The sequence below is a fragment of the Erithacus rubecula genome (genome assembly GCF_903797595.1).
Source record: "Erithacus rubecula genome assembly, chromosome: 11".
Lineage (NCBI taxonomy): Eukaryota > Metazoa > Chordata > Aves > Passeriformes > Muscicapidae > Erithacus > Erithacus rubecula.
The window spans coordinates 14,651,266-14,671,191 of NC_136663.1; the positions used below are offsets into that span (position 1 = coordinate 14,651,266).

General features: G+C 40.3%; 1 protein-coding gene across 3 annotated transcripts in view; it reads left to right on the plus strand.

Annotated features, from left to right (window-relative positions):
• Positions 1-19,926, plus strand: part of PID1 (phosphotyrosine interaction domain containing 1) — an 82,125-nt gene that overhangs the window by 18,061 nt on the left and 44,138 nt on the right. For 2 of the 3 annotated variants that reach the window (XM_079315629.1, XM_079315630.1), the window contains exon 2: positions 14,454-14,600. In XM_079315629.1, the coding sequence (XP_079171755.1) occupies positions 14,454-14,600 (147 nt within the window). Of the gene's footprint in view, positions 1-12,599; positions 12,689-14,453; positions 14,601-19,926 lie in introns of those variants that run through there. The other variant, XM_079315631.1, reaches the window with a different exon arrangement.

Sequence of the window (19,926 nt, forward strand, 5' to 3'; positions counted from 1 at the left end):
ATGCCCATTTCCTTAGAAGAATACCCTTTGATAGACAGGGGATGTGGTTCATTATCATCTTACATGAGTCCAAAGATTGATAATTATGTCCTGTGTGTCAGGAGTACTTGAGAGAATAGAAACACAATTTTCCAAAAGAATAATTTGAGGGCTAAATTGAACCTCATCCCAGGTAATGATTCCTTGCATTGCCAGTTACAATTTGCAAAGTCAAGGTGTTGGATCTAATCACTGATATGACAAATCTACTGACCAACAACTGGTGTCTTAACAGGACAAAGTAAGAGCTCTGTCACTGTTTTGGACTCCTCAGTCAACCTAATGTGGGACTTTCCATGCTAAAATTTAAAAGGAAATGATTGCAATGTTTATCTTCTCTCCAACCATCCTTCCTGTAATGAGTTTTACAGCTGGTTAAATGGGTTGTCACTCAAGTGAGATTCATGCATTTTTAAATGTTGCTAAGCCTCTTGAAAAAGATGACACTGTGGCAGGAAGCTTTGCTTTGCTGTGTGACTTCATGCAACATGGGCAGCTGAGTCCAAAGCAGAGGGACTCCAGAGCTGGATTCAGAAAGTGTCAGAGGCAGTTGGTGTTGTGCATCGAGGCTGCAGTGTGCAGTGTGACTTAACTCTGCCTGATAAATTATGACATTTCTTGAAATAGTGCCCTGTACTTTTTAATGAGCTGGGCTATCAGCTCTGCATCAGTGGATGGTTAAAATGAAGCAAGAATTGCTTTAACATTAAAACTGTGCCTGGAGGACTTCTCTGAGAAATTGCTTCTGATTATTAAGTGAATATAATACAGTAAGACAACCTTGCTTCTTTGCTGTTCTTTTTTTCATACCGAGTGCAGTTTTGGAAGTTGAAAAATGTACAGATGGAAAGTAATGTTTAAATGAAAATGACTTTGAAGCTGTGCTGTGCACTCTCCCTTTGAATGGGGATAGGGAAAAGAGGTAAGTCACAATATATTGAGATGCAACTTTTATAGATGAATTTGATTTCCTCTAAATATGATTTGATTGTATGCCAAACAGAAAAGTGTTCTGAAGGCAGAACACTTCATGTGCTGAACTGGAGAAGAATATCTTCCTAACCAAATGGGCTGGGCCAAAATGAACCTTGTATTGCTTGTTCTTTCTGCTGTGCATGCACTTAGAGCTAAAGGAATGGAAAGGCAGGCATCCTCTGTGAGACCTGATGAGGAAGCAGCTGTGGGGGTTGGTTGGGCTGGCTGCAGCCTGAGCTGCTTTAGGGCAGCAGCTCCCTGTCAGGCAGGTTGGGAGCCTCTGCCAAGTCATCACTGAGATCTACCCCTGTGTCCAGCCTACGTTATTTCTTCAATGGTGCACATGTTGCTGCCTCTGTTTCCAGAATTACCTCTCATTTCTTCCCTAGAATAATCTCTATTATTAGGTGGTGTTTCAGCAAATAAATAGCCCCCATACTCCTACCCAGCATCACACGTTCAGGGATGAAGGCAAAGAGGGAAACTCAATGGGAGCTGATGAACTAATTTGTTCTCTAGATAGACACTTGCACCATTTTTCCACTCAGATACCTCACCATTAAACGCTATTAAATATTGGCAACTTCACAGTAAACTGCATTTGTGATTTCTCTACTGTATAAGCAGAAAAGACAATTGCAAATCTCCTTCAGGAATGGCTTTACTCTGCCAGGTTGGGAACATTAGTGATAGCCACCAGAGTCTTTTAATTTCTGACTACAATGGTGATAAAACATGAAAGTGGAAGTGCTCATGTTGTTGAGCATGAGTTGGAACTAATCAGCTTTCTACAGATGCTACAGGGAAAATAGATCATAACACGTAGCCCTGTTTCATGTGCTGGTTGAAGCTGTTCCTCTTTTAATCTTTATAAAAGTGAAGGAGCACCTTGTGTAATTTAATGGTTTTCAAAGTATTTTTAACCTATATTTAAAATTATTTTTAAAAAAATCAGTGTTTTAGCAGATGCCCTTGTCATACATTTTTCATTCTCAGGTCACCCTGTGTGGATAACTATGGCATATGCTCCTCTGGTTTGAACCACAGACAGTGGAGGTAGTTGGGTCCCTGTTTCTGCAGGGAGTCCCTGTGGCTGCAACCTCAGATTTTCTCTGTTGTGCAGTGGGTGACACTGAGATCCACATGATATCCAGTGTGTGCTTCAGGACAGGGAAACAGCAAAACTTGGAACCCTTGAATCGTGGTGGTTGCTGGATTGTACCCAGGAGGGAACTGGCTTTGTTGAATGATCAAAGGTCCCCTTGGCTCATCAGCTGCTGGGAATGGAGCAGCCAGATGTTTATGTAGCCGATTGTCTTGTAAAACCGTAGAATTGGCTTGTGCAAATAGCTGTGCATGCAAAACTTGAATGATGTTATTTCAGAGGCTTTTCTAATGTCATCTGAAAATCTGTTCCAGTCAGACAACCTGGGATCCAAAATTGAAAAAATCAAACAAGGATACCTTCTGTTCCTCAAGCCATCTCACACTAAAAATAATGTAGTTGGCTTAAAGGTTGGTCTGTAGGAGGGGAACTAGTGGTGATTAATTGATGTGGAGTTAAAGTCCCCTCTGAAAATCTGTGACTTCAGTTAACAACTTGCCGAAGACTTTCCACTTTTGAGGTTCTGTTTCAAGCTTTGCTTCTGAACTGAAATGACATGCTTTCTTTAAAAACGAAAATATTTTACTTGTGGTGGTCTCCCAAGTAACTTACCAATAGTACAAACATTTTTGCAGACTTTCCTCTAAATAATGGTAATACTTGGAAAGCAGGAAAACAGCCATCTGTCATCGAGCTCAGAATTACCCCTCAGCAAGCAAAATGTTCATTTTGAGTGTTCAGCTCTGACTGCCTTTTGACTTCCCAAGTGGAGACCTAGAAGCAAAGCCTTATTTTGTGCCCACGTGGAACATTTTGTGCTGAGTGTTCCTGGTTAGGGTGTAGGCAGAGCAGCTCTGCAGAGGGCAGTGTTAGGGATCTGAGCAGCTGCAATGAAGCTCTGAGGAAAGTGTGTGGTGGCAAGGCACAAGTCTTGTGGAGCTGTCACACTGTGCCCTGGCTGCTGGGCAGCTCTTCTGATAAAGGCTCTCCACAGTGGTTCCCTTCTGAGGATGGTGTTCATTCAGACTGGTTAGTCTTGATCATCCCAGCCATGGACTGGTATTCACTTTAATTGCTTTCTAAGTGATTCTTGCTTTCCAAGCATAAGAAACAACATTAAACACTTGGAGCTTGACAGTTACTTTTCCTAAAAGTATTCATGGAAGAAGGAAACTTCAAAGCTTCCCTTGAAAAGTCTTCTGTGAATTCTTCATTGCAAAATTGAGGCTGGCCAGTTTTGATTCACATTGAATCCCTGTGTACGGTCATCCACCTGCCTTATATTTACAGTTTACCTCTAAATGTTTGGGTTACTTTTTTTCTTTTTGCTAAACTACTGTTCTTGACAACACTGGGTATGGCTTGGAGATCTTTCAAAGAAGTGTATCACCATTCTATATGCAAACACCTTAGATAAGCAGAGGTGAGAAGCCATCAGCAAGGCTGCAGCATGAATAAGTTAATGAAAAAAATTAATAATATTGATGACCATTGTGCTTAGTGGTCAGAATGCAAGTAACAAGAGCTGCAAATCTGGGCAGAAAGACATGCTATAAAAAGCATTATCTCGAGATTAAGCTGGAAAGGACATATTTTTGCATGATAATCTACTAGATTTGACACTTATTTATGTGTGGTGGTGGTTATGAAAGTGGAATTTTTAGCAGTCTCAATGTAATTATAGAGGACTGAATTTGTAAAGCTGCTCAAACATTTTGCATCAGAGTTGAGTATTTTCTTTCAGCCAAATATATGCCTTTTCTTTATTAAAAGAAATATTTGTCTTGATACTTTTTTCCCCAGAGGAATGACTAATAGGTATTCACAGGATTCAGTACTTTAATATTTTATCAGAGGGCCTTAAATTCTTTTATTCCCTTCTCTTTCAGGGTAAACAATTTAGATTTCAGCTGGATCAATTTTGATAAAAGCCATCTTGTTAACATCTCCTATGGAATTACAGTTCTGTGTGCTTTGAAGGTTGCTGGAATAACTGCATCACTAATGCTGCAAAGTTAAATTGAATGAGGCAAAGGAGGAAGACAGTGGGGAAATGCTGGGCAGGCACTTAATTTATTTTAATTTTGTTACTTCTTTCACATCTGTTTAACTAGCTGCCTGGCATAGGCAGACAGGGGTCTGTAAATGTAGTGGGTATTCAGTATATTTCCACCTTGGATTACAAAATATGAATTTGAGATCTGCATCCTGAGGAGCTCAGGGCTTTAACATCCCAGGTCCCCTTCCTTGGATCTTGATGTTCTATATTACTTCATTTGCTCTAAGCTTAGGACATATTAAAACAGTGCTTGCAATAATTGACAGGGTTTGCATGAACAAACAATAATAATAACCCCTCCTCTCCAACAAACTCTCTCATCTACATTCCTCTTTCTTGTGCAACTTCATTTCTCCGAGTTGAGCCCAAACTTGAAAACACAGGTCTTTTTCAATGCAAAATGATGTAATTTGTAATGTGGACGAGAATGGATGGTGTTTGTGGTGATGAGCCATCAGTAGAGGGGGGAGGAAAGTTGAGACTACTGAGAATAGGGATGTTCTTCTGTTGCTAAGTGGAATTATTTATTCTGTAGATCTTTTGTGTATAGAAGCTTGTAAGTCATTGCTGTGTTGAAAAAAGTTTGGAACAGATTGGACAAAAGTAAGAGTATAATTACTGGAAACAGAAGAAGTAGCTTTCACAATGTAAAGAGGTTGAGTGATGATCCTTGTGCATGCCTGAAATCTTCCAATTTGCTGGTCTTGCTGGAAGGGAACATTTGGAGAGTTTTGAACTTTTCTGTTTCCTTTAGTTAAACAATTAATTATTTCCATCATTCAGTGCACTTAATTTCATTAGTAGTGTTGGAGTGTAAGACCAAGACTTCTCTAAGAAGTGATAGTAATTCTTCATGTAGGTGCAGATAGTAGCACATGTGAAGCAGCAGTAAAGATGAGGATAGTTCTGTTCTTGTTGAACTTCAGATTGTTTTGCCAGTGATTTCTGTGGAAGCAGGGTGTTTTTTTTCCATGGCATATGAGATTCCTAAAGGCTGGGATTTGGTTGTGAATGAGCACGTGTTTCCAGAATGGAATTGCTTGGAATGAGTTTGTTTAATGGATTGTGGGTTCCTCCGGAGTGACGCTGCAGCGCCTGTGCGAGGAGTTAGCTCTTTTTAATTGGTCCCATATGTCCTGGCAGATAGTATATTAACCATGCCTTGAGGGGATAAGGGCATCTGGTTGAATCTCATGGTGCATATTTTATTTCTTTTCTGGAGGGATTTGCTTTTTTCCCTTGTTTTTTTCCCCTACTCTTTGTTCTTACAACTGTAGATATGTATGTATATGTATAACCACTAGCGTTTTGAAACTTAATACTCAGCTAAGGGATTAGTTAGGCTTCTGCAAAATTATCTGAACTCTGCTGACAAGTAAAGAGGAAGAAACTGAAGTTTTATAGAGAAGCTGGAGTTTCTGAATATCTCCGAGTTTGAACAATTAAATTGCAAGAAGTCAGAAGCTTAATCTCTGCCTTGTCAAGTGCTAAGGAATTGTTCTTTGTAAATGAGAAAAAATGGAAGAAAAGATTAATTACTATTGGCAAAACCTTGAAAACACTATGCAGATTTAACCTTTATATCTGGAGGATGTGGATATTAGAGGGCTGTCCTGCCCATGGGCCCTGCTGGTCTTAACAAAGGGGAGCACCATCCTCAGTTGTTTTATTTGCCTCATTCTGAAATGGATAAAGCAGAGTAATTTTGCATCTGCCTGTTTTGGCTCAGCTTAACAAGTAAGGTAGTTGCAGAAGAAACAGGAATGTAGATGAGTTGGAGTATTTTTTCTTTTGTAAGGGTTTCTTGGTGCAAATCCTGTCAATTATCCAACTCTAAAGTTTTGTTGAATTAATGAGACGCTTTGTAGAAAGGTATTTTTGATCATTTTCTGTAGAATCCCTTATTTCTGATGTAGGGTCTCTAATGTACTATTTTTATTCATGGCTTAAAGAAATGGAAAGACCTACTATGTGAAGTTGCCCTGGGGTAGTGGCTACATATCTGCACTGCAGTGGGACCCAATTTTCATCTATATTTTGCATTATCTTCTCAAAGGTTTGTATAGCTATAAATCCTGGCAGAGCTCTCCCATGATGAATAATGTGCTGTTGGAGGTGTTGCAGGAGGTGAAGTGCCTGTGGGTGTAGTCAGGGCTGGGGAAGTTCCCTGTGGTGGAGTAGTAGTGGTGGCAGACACAGCTCCCTGGGGATGCTCTGGGCAGGTACTGGTGGTGCTCCTGGGGATGTGTGGCAGGAGGGGAGGCTAAAGCCACCAGGCTGCTTCTTCATCCCTTGCAAGCCTGAGGGGTACACCCTGATGATGGCTTCTCAAAAAGGCTGATTTGCTAAAGATGTAGGTCCATTCCCTTGGTGTGTGTCTATGGGAAATAGGAGGACTCCTCAGAGACCCTCAGGAATCTGGTGATTCTTTTTATTTTGCAGCTGTAAATGCAGCAGTTCATTAGACCAGAAATCAATTTGATTTACATTTAAGCAATACATAGCATTTTTTGTCAAGAATTTGTGCACTTTGTTTCTCTAAAGTATTACACAGTGTTACTTGTAGCCAATAATCAGGGCAGATTCCTTGTTTGTAGCAGGTGCCTTTGTCACCCAGTCGGTATCCCTGTCTCAGAAAATAAGTCTTAGCAAGGCAAGAGAGGTGTCACTGAACTACATAACTGCTTGCCAAGTTCTTGATTTATTGCAAAAAAATGAAGAAGAGTGGCAGAGTGAAACACTGGTTTAGAAATTGGAGAATACAGTGTCTGTCTGGCAGGTATTGTCTGAGATGGGATTGTTGTGCCAGGCACAGAGCAAAGAGAAAAAACTTTTTAAAGCATCCTCTGACACAGAAATTATTGGGAAGTCTCCAAGGGCAAATTGAAAAAGCAACAGCTGCCTTCATGCTGCAGGATTCCATTGTTTTAATATTGGGCCAACTATACCAAATAATACATGTACTGGAAACTCATGTTAGGAGGAAAATATGTTGGAAAGCAGCTTAGGGGTCAGCTCAAAATCAAAGTGAATGAACTTGACATATTTATGCTGCTGTGTGTTCTATTTTGTTCCTTCTTTTCTTGTCAGCTCCTATTTCTTAATTTATTTCTACTTTTTCTTTTTTATTTTAAGCCATTTGTCTTGTCTTGGACTTGTTTTTTGCCATTTGTCCTGAAAAATGCTGGAGCTGATAAATTCTTCTGCTTCCACTGAGAAATTCTGATATCTTTGAAACTGTAATCTAGTTTAAAATTCCCGAACTACTTCAGTTGTGACAAAATTATTAGAATTTGAGAGGTAACAGTAATTTCTAGGGCCAAAATTTTGGAAGTAGTTATTTATGACAGCAGCTCTATTGATACACTGGTGAAGGTTTTTTATGCTTTATTTCTATTGATGCTAAAAAAATCCTGTTATAAAATATATACACCATGAATACAAGGCATGGAAACTACAGCTTGTTTCAAAATATTTTTAACAGTCATCAGTAGGTAAAAGACTGTAAAAGCCCAAATCCAAACAGATATATTTAGATGTTCATCTTCTATGCAACATGCCAAATTTCCACTGAAATATTAGCCTGGGAATTTAGGCAGTGTAGAGACTGATGAAGGAATATTTTACTATGATACTGTGGCTTTTTTTCTTCCTCCATTCATGTCTTAGGGAGGTCTTATTTTATTTTCATGATTTTGAGTGTCCTAAATTATTGACTTCTTTCTTCCTATTCTGATATGAATCTCTGTGCTGAGGCTTTAGGTTCTGGGCAGTTGTGTCTAAACTGGGAACTTGGTCTCTGAATATCCTGTACACTTAGATTTGTTTAGGTTGGGGTTTAGTTTGACTGATGGTAAAGAGATGTTGGAGGATCAGTAATGACATTCTCATCTGGCTCTGCAGTTCCCTGCAGTTTGGAGGGTGTTTGTATCTGGGGCTGGGTTTTGTTTGGGCAGCAATCCTGCTGATCGGAATCGCATGAGCTTGGCAGCAGAGCAGGGACATCCAGCCAGAGCAAACTTCAAGTACACAGGCTCTGAGAACAAAACGTTTCACATGAATTAGATTGTGAGGAAACAGAAATTCTTTAAACTTGTAGGAAAACAAGGCAATGTGAGCACTGTCACACAGGCAGCTGTGTGATCACAGCTATTGATAGGGAGTGCCAGTTCTGTTTATGAAATCTTGATAATTATGTGTTTTTAAGAGATATGTCTTGCCACCACTGGAAAAAGAATATTCCCAAGAAGTTGGTGTCAGAGTGAGGTGTAATAATTCTTGATACTTGCATGCAAAGATCCAGTAGCATCTTTGCTGGAAGGCTTTTTAACACTCAGCTGATTTTTGGTTTCCTATGTACTTTACTTTCCTTTTCTGTCTGCAGTCTTATGTCCCTTTCCTTTCATGTATCTATTGTTTCTGTATACTACAGGTTTTTCCATCAGAGCTTTATGCTTGACTCCCTTACTGCACTCAGTATTGGCAGGAGAAGTCCAGGAGAGGCCCTGCCTGGCAGCATTGCTTGTAGTGCTGCCTCTCCTGGTGCTTTCCTTTCCCCAGTCTCATGCCCTGCCTGCTTTGATGGCATCTTCTTGCTGTCCTGTCATAAAGATTAGAGCTTATCCTATCAAATGCAGATTACTCCTTTCTGTGCCCAAACTCTCTCTGCCACCCCATCTCCCTTCCATTTTTGTTCTGTGGAACATCTGTTACCTGAAAGAGATTGGATGGATTTGTTTTGATAGGCTGGCAAAATATAGGTCTTGAGGTGCTAGATGAGATAAGCTTTCAATAACCAGATTTCCGGAGTTGGATTGGTTTCAGGAAAGCTGCTTGGGATGGATCTGCTTGAGTATAGTCGTGATATGTTCTTGGGTTTGTACATGCCAGTCAGTTTTGTGTTACAGAGCAGGCTGCTGATGGGAAGATTTCTGACTTTATCATGATAAATTGCTTCCATCCCTTCTGTAGAGGGTTTTATTGCAGTGTTCAGTACAATGTTTATATGAACTGCTACTAAAGGATAAATAAATAAAGCATGATATAGTTTAATGTGGGGGAGGGAAAGTATTTAAACTGAATTAGCATATTTGTTTAACAAGAAATGGATCAGAGATGGCATTTATCTCTACTGGACAGATTGGCTTTAAACAAAACAAAGTCTTGAAATGGATCAGTTTTCATATAGATCAGAATTCTTTCCTTGCTGAAAAGCTGGAGCCTTGGGGTTGGGTGGTCCTCATCTCACAGCTGTGCTCATGTAACTCATGGGGTAACCATAGTACTAAAGATCTATTGTATTGTCATCTCCTCTTGTACCTATAGACTGGATATGCTGTAGTCAAATTCCACTGGAAACAGTGAAAAGGAACATTTGTACTTTCTAAAATTCTCTTGCAGTTCACTTGGTTGTGTCTTTTCTCTCCTAGGCTGCTTTGTCTTGCTGTTGGATGCTGTTGAAAAGTTCTGGGTTCATTCCAGAACTAAATAGGTTTCAGAGGTAGAGAGGTACTTGTGCTGAAATAGTAAATTATAGAGATTATTTTTGAATTTCCCTTTCATCTTTTGCTGATGCACTAGCATGGATTTCATCTGGGAATTCCTTTGTAGGTTCTGTAGAAGGATGAATTGCCCAGAGGACTGCTTCTTGTTCTGGCAGATTCCTCTTTCAGTGTCTTTGAACCTTTAGAATAACTGTTTTTCGTAAGTTAACATCCTATCGTTTTTGGGTTTGGATTCAAAGCACATCTTTGGCAGAATTGGCCAAGTGCAGGTCATCTGGAATTGTGCTGGCAGTTTATACAGTCGTGTTGATTGTAATGCTGAGGTTAAAAGAGAATGGGGGATGAGGGCTAAGGTAATGGAGGCTTTTCTTTCAATCACCATGTTGCAACCAAATCAACCTGTAAAATATATTTATTTTGCTAACTCCTGTTGCTGGATTACAGGTTACAATGAGTTACAGTCCCCTCTTTCTTGACACTTCTTTTTATACTCCTATCCAATGTATAACCCTTTCTTAGATTTTTGAATTTGGGCCTTTATGTCCATCAAGAAAATTAAAAGATCCACTAGGTTTGTTTGCTGAATACTCAATATTGTGAACAGCAGTGACTGCTTTGTCAAGACCTGAAGATGAAGAGCATTATTATTACAAATGTCAGTGCATAATTTTCTCCTCCAAGTCATGTTTCCTTGCATGGAATCATAGTTATTTTCTCCAAGATGTTTGGCCTGAGTTCTGGAAGTGATTGTATTTTTGCTGACAAACTAAACCGAAACCCAAGTGCTGTTAATTTTTGATTTTAAGTGCAACAGAAATGTGCCTGAGCTAAATATGCAGCATGTAAAATTTGCAAGTTGAATGTTCTGAACTAGTTAGTCTAGACCTAATGAGTGACTGTTGAGCTGATAACAAAATATGTGTTAAACAAGATAGAAGTTCTTGATTCTTGTGTTCAATTAACTGGTAGCTGAGAGTGTTAGTGATGGCAGGGTTTTCATTGAAATAGGGAGCATTTTGAGGGTCACCAAGGAGGCAAGAGGCAGTACCTCTGCAGTGACAGTCAGTCTGTTATGGGCTTAGGCTGCCAATTATGCACCATTTGGTTTTCTTCTGCAGGGGAAAAGGATGCCATTCAGATGGGTAAACTAAGCAAAATAGACTGATGAAACCTGAATCCTTGAGCAAGCAAAACTATGGTTTTGAATTAAGATGATTGTCAGCAGCATTACCTAAATTTTGCTCTGAATGATATAATGTTCTAGGAAACAACTGTTCTAGCAACTAAGAAAATACAATACTAATTACAGGTCTGATGCTTTCTTTGGCATTTAAGGTATTTTCATTTGCTCAAAGTATTTTTAAACTCACTGCCAAATTCTTATTGTTTGATTACTCCTTGCATTTCTTTCAAATATTAAGTCATATCAATAGCACCATCTAAATGGATAAAGAATGAGTGATGTGTAGTTTTGAGCTATTGGCATACTCATGCCATTGTCTACTGATGATGAATTTCAGTATAAGGGCCACCAAATGAACCTAGTGGTTCTGGCACATGAAATGTGGATTGTATAATGTTCCCTGAAACTTTATGCACTGGATTGCCAAAGTCATGCTTTTCAAGAACTTTGTGAACTTAAAGCACTTTAAAGAAATATTTTGAGTCCACAGCAGTGGAGAGTGAATGCCTCTTCTCAAAAAATATGTTGGCTGCTGTTATAGGTCAGCTTTTGCCAACAGTTTCTGCAGGAGATGCCAGTTTGGAGTGTAAACCCAAGAAATGGGTTCAGCAAAGCACTTTATCCTGTTCTTGGCTTAAAGCACATGAATAATCCCATTGACTACCCACGTGTGCTTTACTGTGACTGCTCACACAGTGAAAGTTAGGCATGTGTTTAAGTAGTGTGCTTATTTGGGGGCTCCCTGCGTGATGTCTGCTGGCAGAGATTTGATTTTCTTATGGCAGCCATCACATGACTGTGCAGGGAGCTCAGCATGGTCTGCATTAGCCCAAAGCGAAGGCTATTTCTGCGTCCACCCCCAATCCTTCCTGCTCTTCTCTGGCAACTCATCAGCTGTTTGCTGCCAATTGTGCTCTCGTGTTTTTGGCACCCAACCACTCCAACTTGCTGCTCATACAAGTATTGAATTGCCTTTGTAAGGCACAGAGTAGGCTTTTCCTTGTTTAAGATTGTATGTGTGGTTGTTATGACATGAAAAAAAAGATCATTGCCGAAGTTTTCTTCATTTTGGTCAAATTGTGCCCTTTCTGACAGTAGTCTCATTAAAGTTTATAGAGATGTCAGCAGAGGAGAACAACTATTTTGCAGGTCCAGGCTCACTGTTCAGGAGGGTTAAATGGAGTTTTTTTACTTCTGTTGTCTAATGGAAGCACCATTCTTTATTGCAGAAGCCCAGTAAACAGATCGTTTATGGAAATAGACCTCTTTCAGCACTCAAAGGAGGGAAAAGTTAAATGCTAGGACAGGTTCTTCACCTGATTGTTTCACAACCGTTGTCTCTATTTATCCAAAATTGGCTCACTTGGAAAATAGTACAACTTGAGGTTAATAGTACAGTTTTTGCATCTCTGCCTTCCTCTCCCATCCCCTGCATGCACTAGACAGCAGCAGAAAGCTCTGGGGGCAGCACATCCCCAGGCTTCAAAAGGGGAAATGGCTGTGACCTGTGCATGGCTGGGCCTGAGCTCCAGCACCCTTTGCCTTCTGCATGTTTTTTCCTCCAGAAATACAAACTCAGCATCAGGTTATCAGACCTAGAGCCTGCAGATAAAAGCAAGTCTGCTGTATAGACAGCAGTCAGTCAGTGGGACCAGTAAGCCCAGCACTGCAGCTGGTAATCAATGGTGCTCCTTCAAAAGCAGCACCTCAAACCTGCTTGCTTTGTACTCACAGATTTTTACCTGCTCTTCACCCTTTGCTAACAACTCCACTGGAGAGACCTAGGAAATTCCAAACAAAAGGCTGTAAATTGCAACCTAAAGGTAAAATGAAGTAGGTTTACTCAGTCATTTTAGTAATCCTAGCTGTCAAAGAGCTCTGTTCTCTTCAGAAACACTTCAGAGAATGTTCTTTAATGTATAATCATCTTAGCTAGAGTACTTTTTTGCTGGAGCTGTTTGGGAGAGTGAGTGGAGTAATGTGTAATATGAGCAGATGAAAAATTGTATGAGTAGAGTGCTTCACTGGGATGAAAACTTGAATGCTTGCACAAACACCAGAGAGGCCCTAAAGTATTGCTGTTAACAGGCTGTAACTTCATGTGTGAAACAGGTAAACAAGTACTATTTTCACAGACTGTAAGTGTATATGCCTTGAATGTATTTCTAAGAATCTTTGCTACTTCCAGTAGCATAACAATTATTAGAGTTAAAAACTGACAAACTAAGGACTAAACTGTTACGAAAGTGTATCAACAGCCTTTCAGTTGGCACATGATAAAGTACTTATGATCTGGTAGGAAGTTTATTTCAAAGGAATATTCATATCCACAAAAATCCATAGAAAATTGGAATAGTATCTAAATAGTTGATTTATCCCCTGTGTATAAGTAAAATATTGAATAGACACTCTCTTCATCTGAAGTACAGGACTGAACAACAAGGACCTGTGTTGATTTTCTAAGCTCCAATAGAGGCTTCTAGCACGGTTCTGGGAAATCACTTAGCATCTCTTTTACTGCAAGCCAGACCCTGTAATGCTTGTCTGCCTTGCAGAGGTAACGAGGAGACTGAGAAAAGGGGTGGCTGCAAAGCAAGTTAAGAATCTCCTATCAAAAGTCAGAACAAATGCTTTAATTTTGATGAACAATCATTGCATATATATCTAATGACTGCTGCTTGGTAAGAGTCAATTTATGAAGTTTTGATAAAGTCATATTTCATTAGACAGTGCTGTGGCATGTTACTACCTTGATTTAGTTCATATTTGCATTTTTTTCTCCCTTAGGTAAGTAGTAGCATGTGAAAATGTTCAGTTTTTCAAATGAAGGTTGGTTCAAAGAAACATCTAAATGTTAAAAAATTTCTCTTGGTCCCCTGATTCCTCAAAATTGATTTGGAAGCATTTCAAGTATTGACTTTATTCACTCTAAGAAATTGCTGAGAAACTTTTAATTTGATGACTTTACTGTCCACTGGATAGTTCTTCACCTAAGCCTGGGGAGTCGTTTAAGAAAGTGAGAAGTTTTGAGTGACATCAATTCATTGGTACCGAGTGACATTTACATTTGAGACTACAGAAAGTATTGCTTACAAAGAGAATATAAAATTCACATGACAAAGGCAAACCAATGAGGGATTCAGCTCAGTGGGAATGGTAACATCCACAAAGGTCTGTGGGATGAGGTTTAAGTACAGAGGAAGGACAACAAGGATGGATGAATCCATAGTTCTTTTAATGATCTTTGATCTCTGTTCTTCCTCCCTGTGGACATTACTAGAGGAACTGGGTGCAAGAACAGCTTTATTATATACTTGCAAATGATCAGAGGTTGAATTTAGACCCTTTGTGGAACATATGTGAATTGCAATGAATCCTTCCACTTTGTGTGTGTATATCTTCTAAAATTAAAAATAATCTCCACATTGCTGATAGTAATGAATGCTCTCAAGTCACAGAACTTGTTAACTCTCTGCAGGAAAGCTTGTGAAGCATTGAACAAGCAAGCGACATGCAGATGCTTCCAATTATTAACTCTCCTTTTTCTGCACTAGAACTGGAGGTAATTTCTTTTCTTTTTCTGTTTAGCACTTTCAGACCATGCTAAAGACTAAGTTGAATGTCCTAACTCTTCGTAAAGAGCCTCTCCCGACAGTGATCTTCCATGAGCCAGAAGCCATTGAGCTGTGCACCACAACCCCCCTCATGAAGACCCGGACTCACACTGGATGCAAGGTACTCAGAAGTGCAAACTGGGCTGAGACCACTGGGGAGGTGTCCCATGATTGTGTGAGCTCTAAAGAGCCCAAAGTAACCAGCACAGTTCTGGAAATTCCATTAACTGCTGCTATTACTATAAAGTTTCTGAATCAAAAAAGTCATTGAGCATTTCTGACCAGAAGTTTTGGGCTTCAGGAGGAAAAGGTTTGGGTTGTGTCATGATGCAAATTGTGGAGGACTTCTAACAGCCTGTAATGAGCTGCTGCTTGTAAACATAGACATTTCTGTAAGGGCTAGTGTTGCAGCTTAAAACTTGAAGTTAGTTTGGTTGGGTTTTTTTCTTTGTTTGGGTATTTTAAGGTAAAAAAGGGAAAAGGGGGGCAGGAGACTTACGTCTTTATTTGGTTAAGCAACAAGATCAATTTGCCCAGTTAACATCAAAGCAGAGCTTCTGCAAAGGCTATTCCTCTTTTTAAAAGTTTAATGGCTTAAGAGCCTCGAGTGTGTTCTTCTGTGGTAAGAAACCATATAAAAATAGGAAACAAATCTGCTCTGTTTGCATCTTTTCTTGGAGTCACAGAGCTCTCCTGGCCTTGCAGAGCCATGGGCAGCCTTGCAGGCTGAACTGGGTACCAGTCTGGCCTGTGCTGCCAGCTGGGGCTTGGCAACCAATTCCCCTTGCCTGACTGCCAGTTGTAGGGGATGTCCACCTGCCCTCAAGGGTCTCGGTGAAAATGGAGAGAACTGGGCTCCAGACTCCCCTGCCCTGTGAAATGTTAACTCCTGGAGAGCTGTTGCTTGATGCTATGTGTGCTGGATAAGATCCAATTAAATGTCCTAAACCCCTTCCCTGCCATAGTATGTACACAAATGTGCACACACTCTCTTCCCTGCTGGGGGATCTGATGTGAGTGAGGTGGGGTTGGAAGAAATGGCTTTCCTCTGTTTCTCTTGCTGTACTGTACTTGGGCACCTCCAGGCCTGGCACTTCCTCAGCAAAGTTTCTTCTTGGGAAGTGCCACTTCCCACACATTTGACTCTTGGCCTCCACAATAGCCAGGAGCAGGACTCTGCTGCTGGATGTTGAAGCAGAGCTGCCCTGTACTGATGCAGAGGAATGCTGGGGAAGCAACTCTAATATGCTTTGTATGGTAGCTTGCAGTATCTGCTCTTCCATGGTGATACTTTTTGTCCTTTATGTTGGCATCTAATTAATTTTAGGGAATATTAGCTATCATCAAAATGGTTCACAAAGTATCTGGCTTTCACCCCCAGTTAGAAAGGTCAGGCATAATAATCCTTTCTGAAATCAGTTTATCTTTGTGAATGTGTATAAAATTTAAATGAAGCTTTTTATTCAACTTACAGTCCTTCAATTGGAAAAGAATTGCAGAGAGATGTTGAAATCCTCAGAAGAGAATTTCATTCTATACTTAGATCTCTTTTATTTATTCATTTATTTTTCCTGCATTGTAGCATAGTAGTGCTGACTAGGGAACATCTGCTACTACAACACACCCATTTTCCTTCTTGCACTGTTTCTCCTTCCCCCCTTCCCCTATAGCTATTTTACCTCCTGTCAGTGCTGGAGTCTTATGATGGTGATTTTGGGGTGGTGGCTAGGCCCTCTGCAGGTGATTCAGCTGTTTTGATTTTCAGTATCTGCCTTGGGAAGATGATTCCATGTGAATGTTGTTCCTGTGGCTAAGAAATCCCCTCCTGTTAATAGCTGAAAAGCTTCAATTTTACCCAGTCTCTGTAGTCACCATGTCTTTCTTTTCCCCCTCTTTTTTTTCCTGACTAAATGTGTTCTTCCTGCCAGCTGCTAATAGATAATTAATTTTCCTGTCCTCTTTCCCCTCTGATTATTAGCTTTTTGCTAACTGATACAATAGTAGTGTTGCCATAAAAAAAATATAATTTTATAATATGACTTTTTGCTCTGGTGAGTCTGATATATTCTTGTTACTCTGGCAGTAAGGCAGGAGATGCTGTGGTGTTGCTGGTACCACCAGGCCAGTCTGGTTCTGAGATTTGGGCATTTCAGACAAGAGCACAGCATCCAGTTTCTACTTGCTTTCATGAGTCACGCTTTTTTGATCCTTAATCATTTTATTCCTCTTGACTGAAATCCCTCCAATTTTTCTATGTAATCCCATTAATGAGATAGCATCATTTGTCTGACAGAGGCTCCAGACATCTAATTTTATTGCACAGTTTTAACATAAGCCTCAGCTGGCACCATCTTGTTATGGGAACTTGACACATACAATTGCTTTGCTGTTTAGAGGTCTGGGCTTTGGTTTTCTGATGTGATTGCTCTTTTACTTGTCCTTTCATCACAACACAGGCTTCCCTTTTTGCTTTCATTTGAGTTAGCTGCTGAATCTTGAAGAAAAAGCCTTTTTTCCTGAGATCTATTCTCATTTAGTAATTCAATGGGATGGCTTTAAGAATAGCAGAGAAATGTCTAGTTTGAAGTAATCTAGGGGAACCCCCACCAAATCTGGAAAGCCCAGCCCAGGGGTCTGCAGCTTCTCATCCTCCTGCAGTGAGGATGCCAAGGCAGGGACTGGGATGCAGTGCCAGAGAGCTGCCATTTCTCTGGGACACAACTGGAGACCTGTGTGCATCCTCCCTCTTCCCTGCAGTGGCTGTGGCATTTAGGGATGCTGGATCACCAAGGGCTAAGGTCAGCAGCTGCTCCAAAGAATGAAAAAACCCAACTGGCTTATTGAATACCTGTAAATGGCAAGTCTCAGTTTAAGTTAACCACTCATTCCTGAGGAATGACCAAAAAAATGAGAATAAATCTTTTGCTAGTAACTGAACCACACTTTGAGTCCAAGGTTCTGATTTGATTTTATTTTAGTAGAGCATGTTTTCCATTCAGGTATGAGTGTGATTTATATGTGTGTATATAAAAAAGTGTCCATTCTTCTTCAGATCCTAAGGATTTCAATTAGACTGGCATTGTCCTGCCTGTGGGTATTTCATGTCAAATGGGCACTCTTGTGTTTCAGCTGGAAACATCCTTGTTGCTTATCCCAGCACTAAGTACCACCAGATGGAAACACAAAATCTGGAGTCTCTCCAGAAAATAAGTTACTCTAGTCAGAAATGCCTGTTTTTTCCATGCCTTTTAATTGATTTTGTTTAAGCTCTGTGTGGTTTATTCTTCCTTAATGTCCTAATTGGCTTATATTGATTCTAATGTTTCTTGATTTCTGTCCCTTTGAGCCATGGTGGTGGCATGAAGGGAGTTGCCTAAATGACTTCCTCTCCCCTGCTATAGCTTTTCCAGGCACTGGTGCAGTAATGCAAAAGGACAGAGGTTAAAAATGCTGTCTGCAATTTTAAAGTGGTGTAGTAGGTTTAATTTTTTTCCTTTTGATTGGAAGACTCTTCAAAGTGAAGTCAGTGGGTCAGGAAATATTATTCTTCCAGTTCCCACCAGTGGACAAGCTTTTCTCAGAAGCCTGGAGGCTGAGAGGAGCATAAACAGTGCAAACGATTGTATTCTTTAGAGGATGCTTTAATGAAATGGGAAAATATATTTTAGTGATATGGTACTTACAGGAATGATACTTGTTGCTTGCCTGTCTTATTGGGATTGATTTGGTGAGCATATTAATTCAGGCTTTGTGGAAGGTATGATGTGGAAATTTCTGTGATGGTGTATATTAAGACTTTCATCCATCTTAAATTTACAATTTGTATAAATAGCATATGTAGGGTAATAGTGTTTCAAGTCTTGCACATACTGATAGAGATTTAAAAGTAGACAAGAAGTAAATAAATGGAGTTTGGTTTTTCAGAATAGCTTAATAGCTTCACTCCCAAAGCAAAAAGAAAGTGTTTCTTCTCCTAAGCTGGCTGCAGGTTGGTGATGGCAGTGGGGCCAAGGACTTCTGTGGCACCAGTGGAGTGTCAGCAGCTGGACACAAAACTTGACTGGTGCAACTCTGGGGCACACCTGATGCTGTATGTGTTTGTCAACCTATGAACTGCATTTGGGGTGTTTTCTGGGACACATGGGCTGTGCCTGAGATGCTCTGATGTGTGCCTGCCCTCCAGCAGCAGCTCTGACCCCTTCAGCAAACCCACAGCCTGTTGTCCTTGTTCCTGCTCTTCTCCTGGCTTTACTGACTGCTGCCAACAGTTTTCATTTTCCCTTTGTCTCTCTGTATTTTTCACATTTTTCTTCTTTTCTTAAAAGTAGTTTTCACCATTAGAGACAATTCCATCACCTGGGGGCCCTACTTAACAATTTCCATGCAGGTGAAATTGTCTCATGTGCTTTGTGCAACAGGATGTACAGCAGAGACTGGGAGTTTGGTCTGCAAGGGCTAAACAGATGAATGGTGATACAATTCAGCATCAAGTCACCCTAGGACACTGGGGAAAGCTCATGATAAGCTTATAGGATGCATAGAGAGTAAGATTGAGATTTAATTGTTATCTTTACAATTAATGTTTCTCATTGGGATACATTTTTTAAAAAACCTGAAACATTGTCTTAAAATTGCTCTCCTCTGATTCTAATTCCTTGTGTAAGGGAGTCATTTAGGAATAATATCTTCTCAGATATTACTGCCTGGTTTTGTTTTTCTGCCCTGTTAATTTTGATTGCAAAGGCCTTGCAGCAGGACTGTCTCTTACCACATACTTGCAAAACACCCCCATTTCTGCTCTACCCTACATGCCTCTATAGCAAATTTAGTAATGCTGTGTTGCTTTTATTGGTCATTGCATTTTTAGAACTTACAATGTTGTTACTTTTTTCCCTGTAAACCAGGCTTTCCCAAGCTGTTTTCTCCAGCATTTCTGTCCTATGCAACCTCTTCCACTGGTGTCCCATCTGTTTTGGCCAATCTGGCCAAATCTGTTACTGCTTGAGCATTCAGGGGTACAGCATCTGCTGGGCCTGGGGGCTCTTCAGCATCCAAAAAATGTTTAAATTGATGAGCTATCCTCCCAGTTTCAAACAGCCCATACAGCATGGTTTGGGTGGTGGCAATTCCAGACTCTTTGCTCGTCCCCTTCACTGGTCCCCAGTGCCTGAGTTTTAGCTCTGGGTGGCTGAAGTGTGGGTGAATGGCTTCCCTCTGCTGCCCTGGAACTGTGTTACTGTTATGGGTTGGTTTTGTGTCTTCACACTGAATCAGACAATGCAACAAGAGCACTGTCCCTCGTGTCAGTACCCAGAGACCAAGGTGCTCTTTACTGGTTTTATGTTCTGTTGACTCAAAATGGCTTAAAATACATCCATAGTCTCTCTGGGATGGTAAAAAACAGATGATTTAAATGGGTACTAGAAAATCTTGTGTTTTACTTAAAT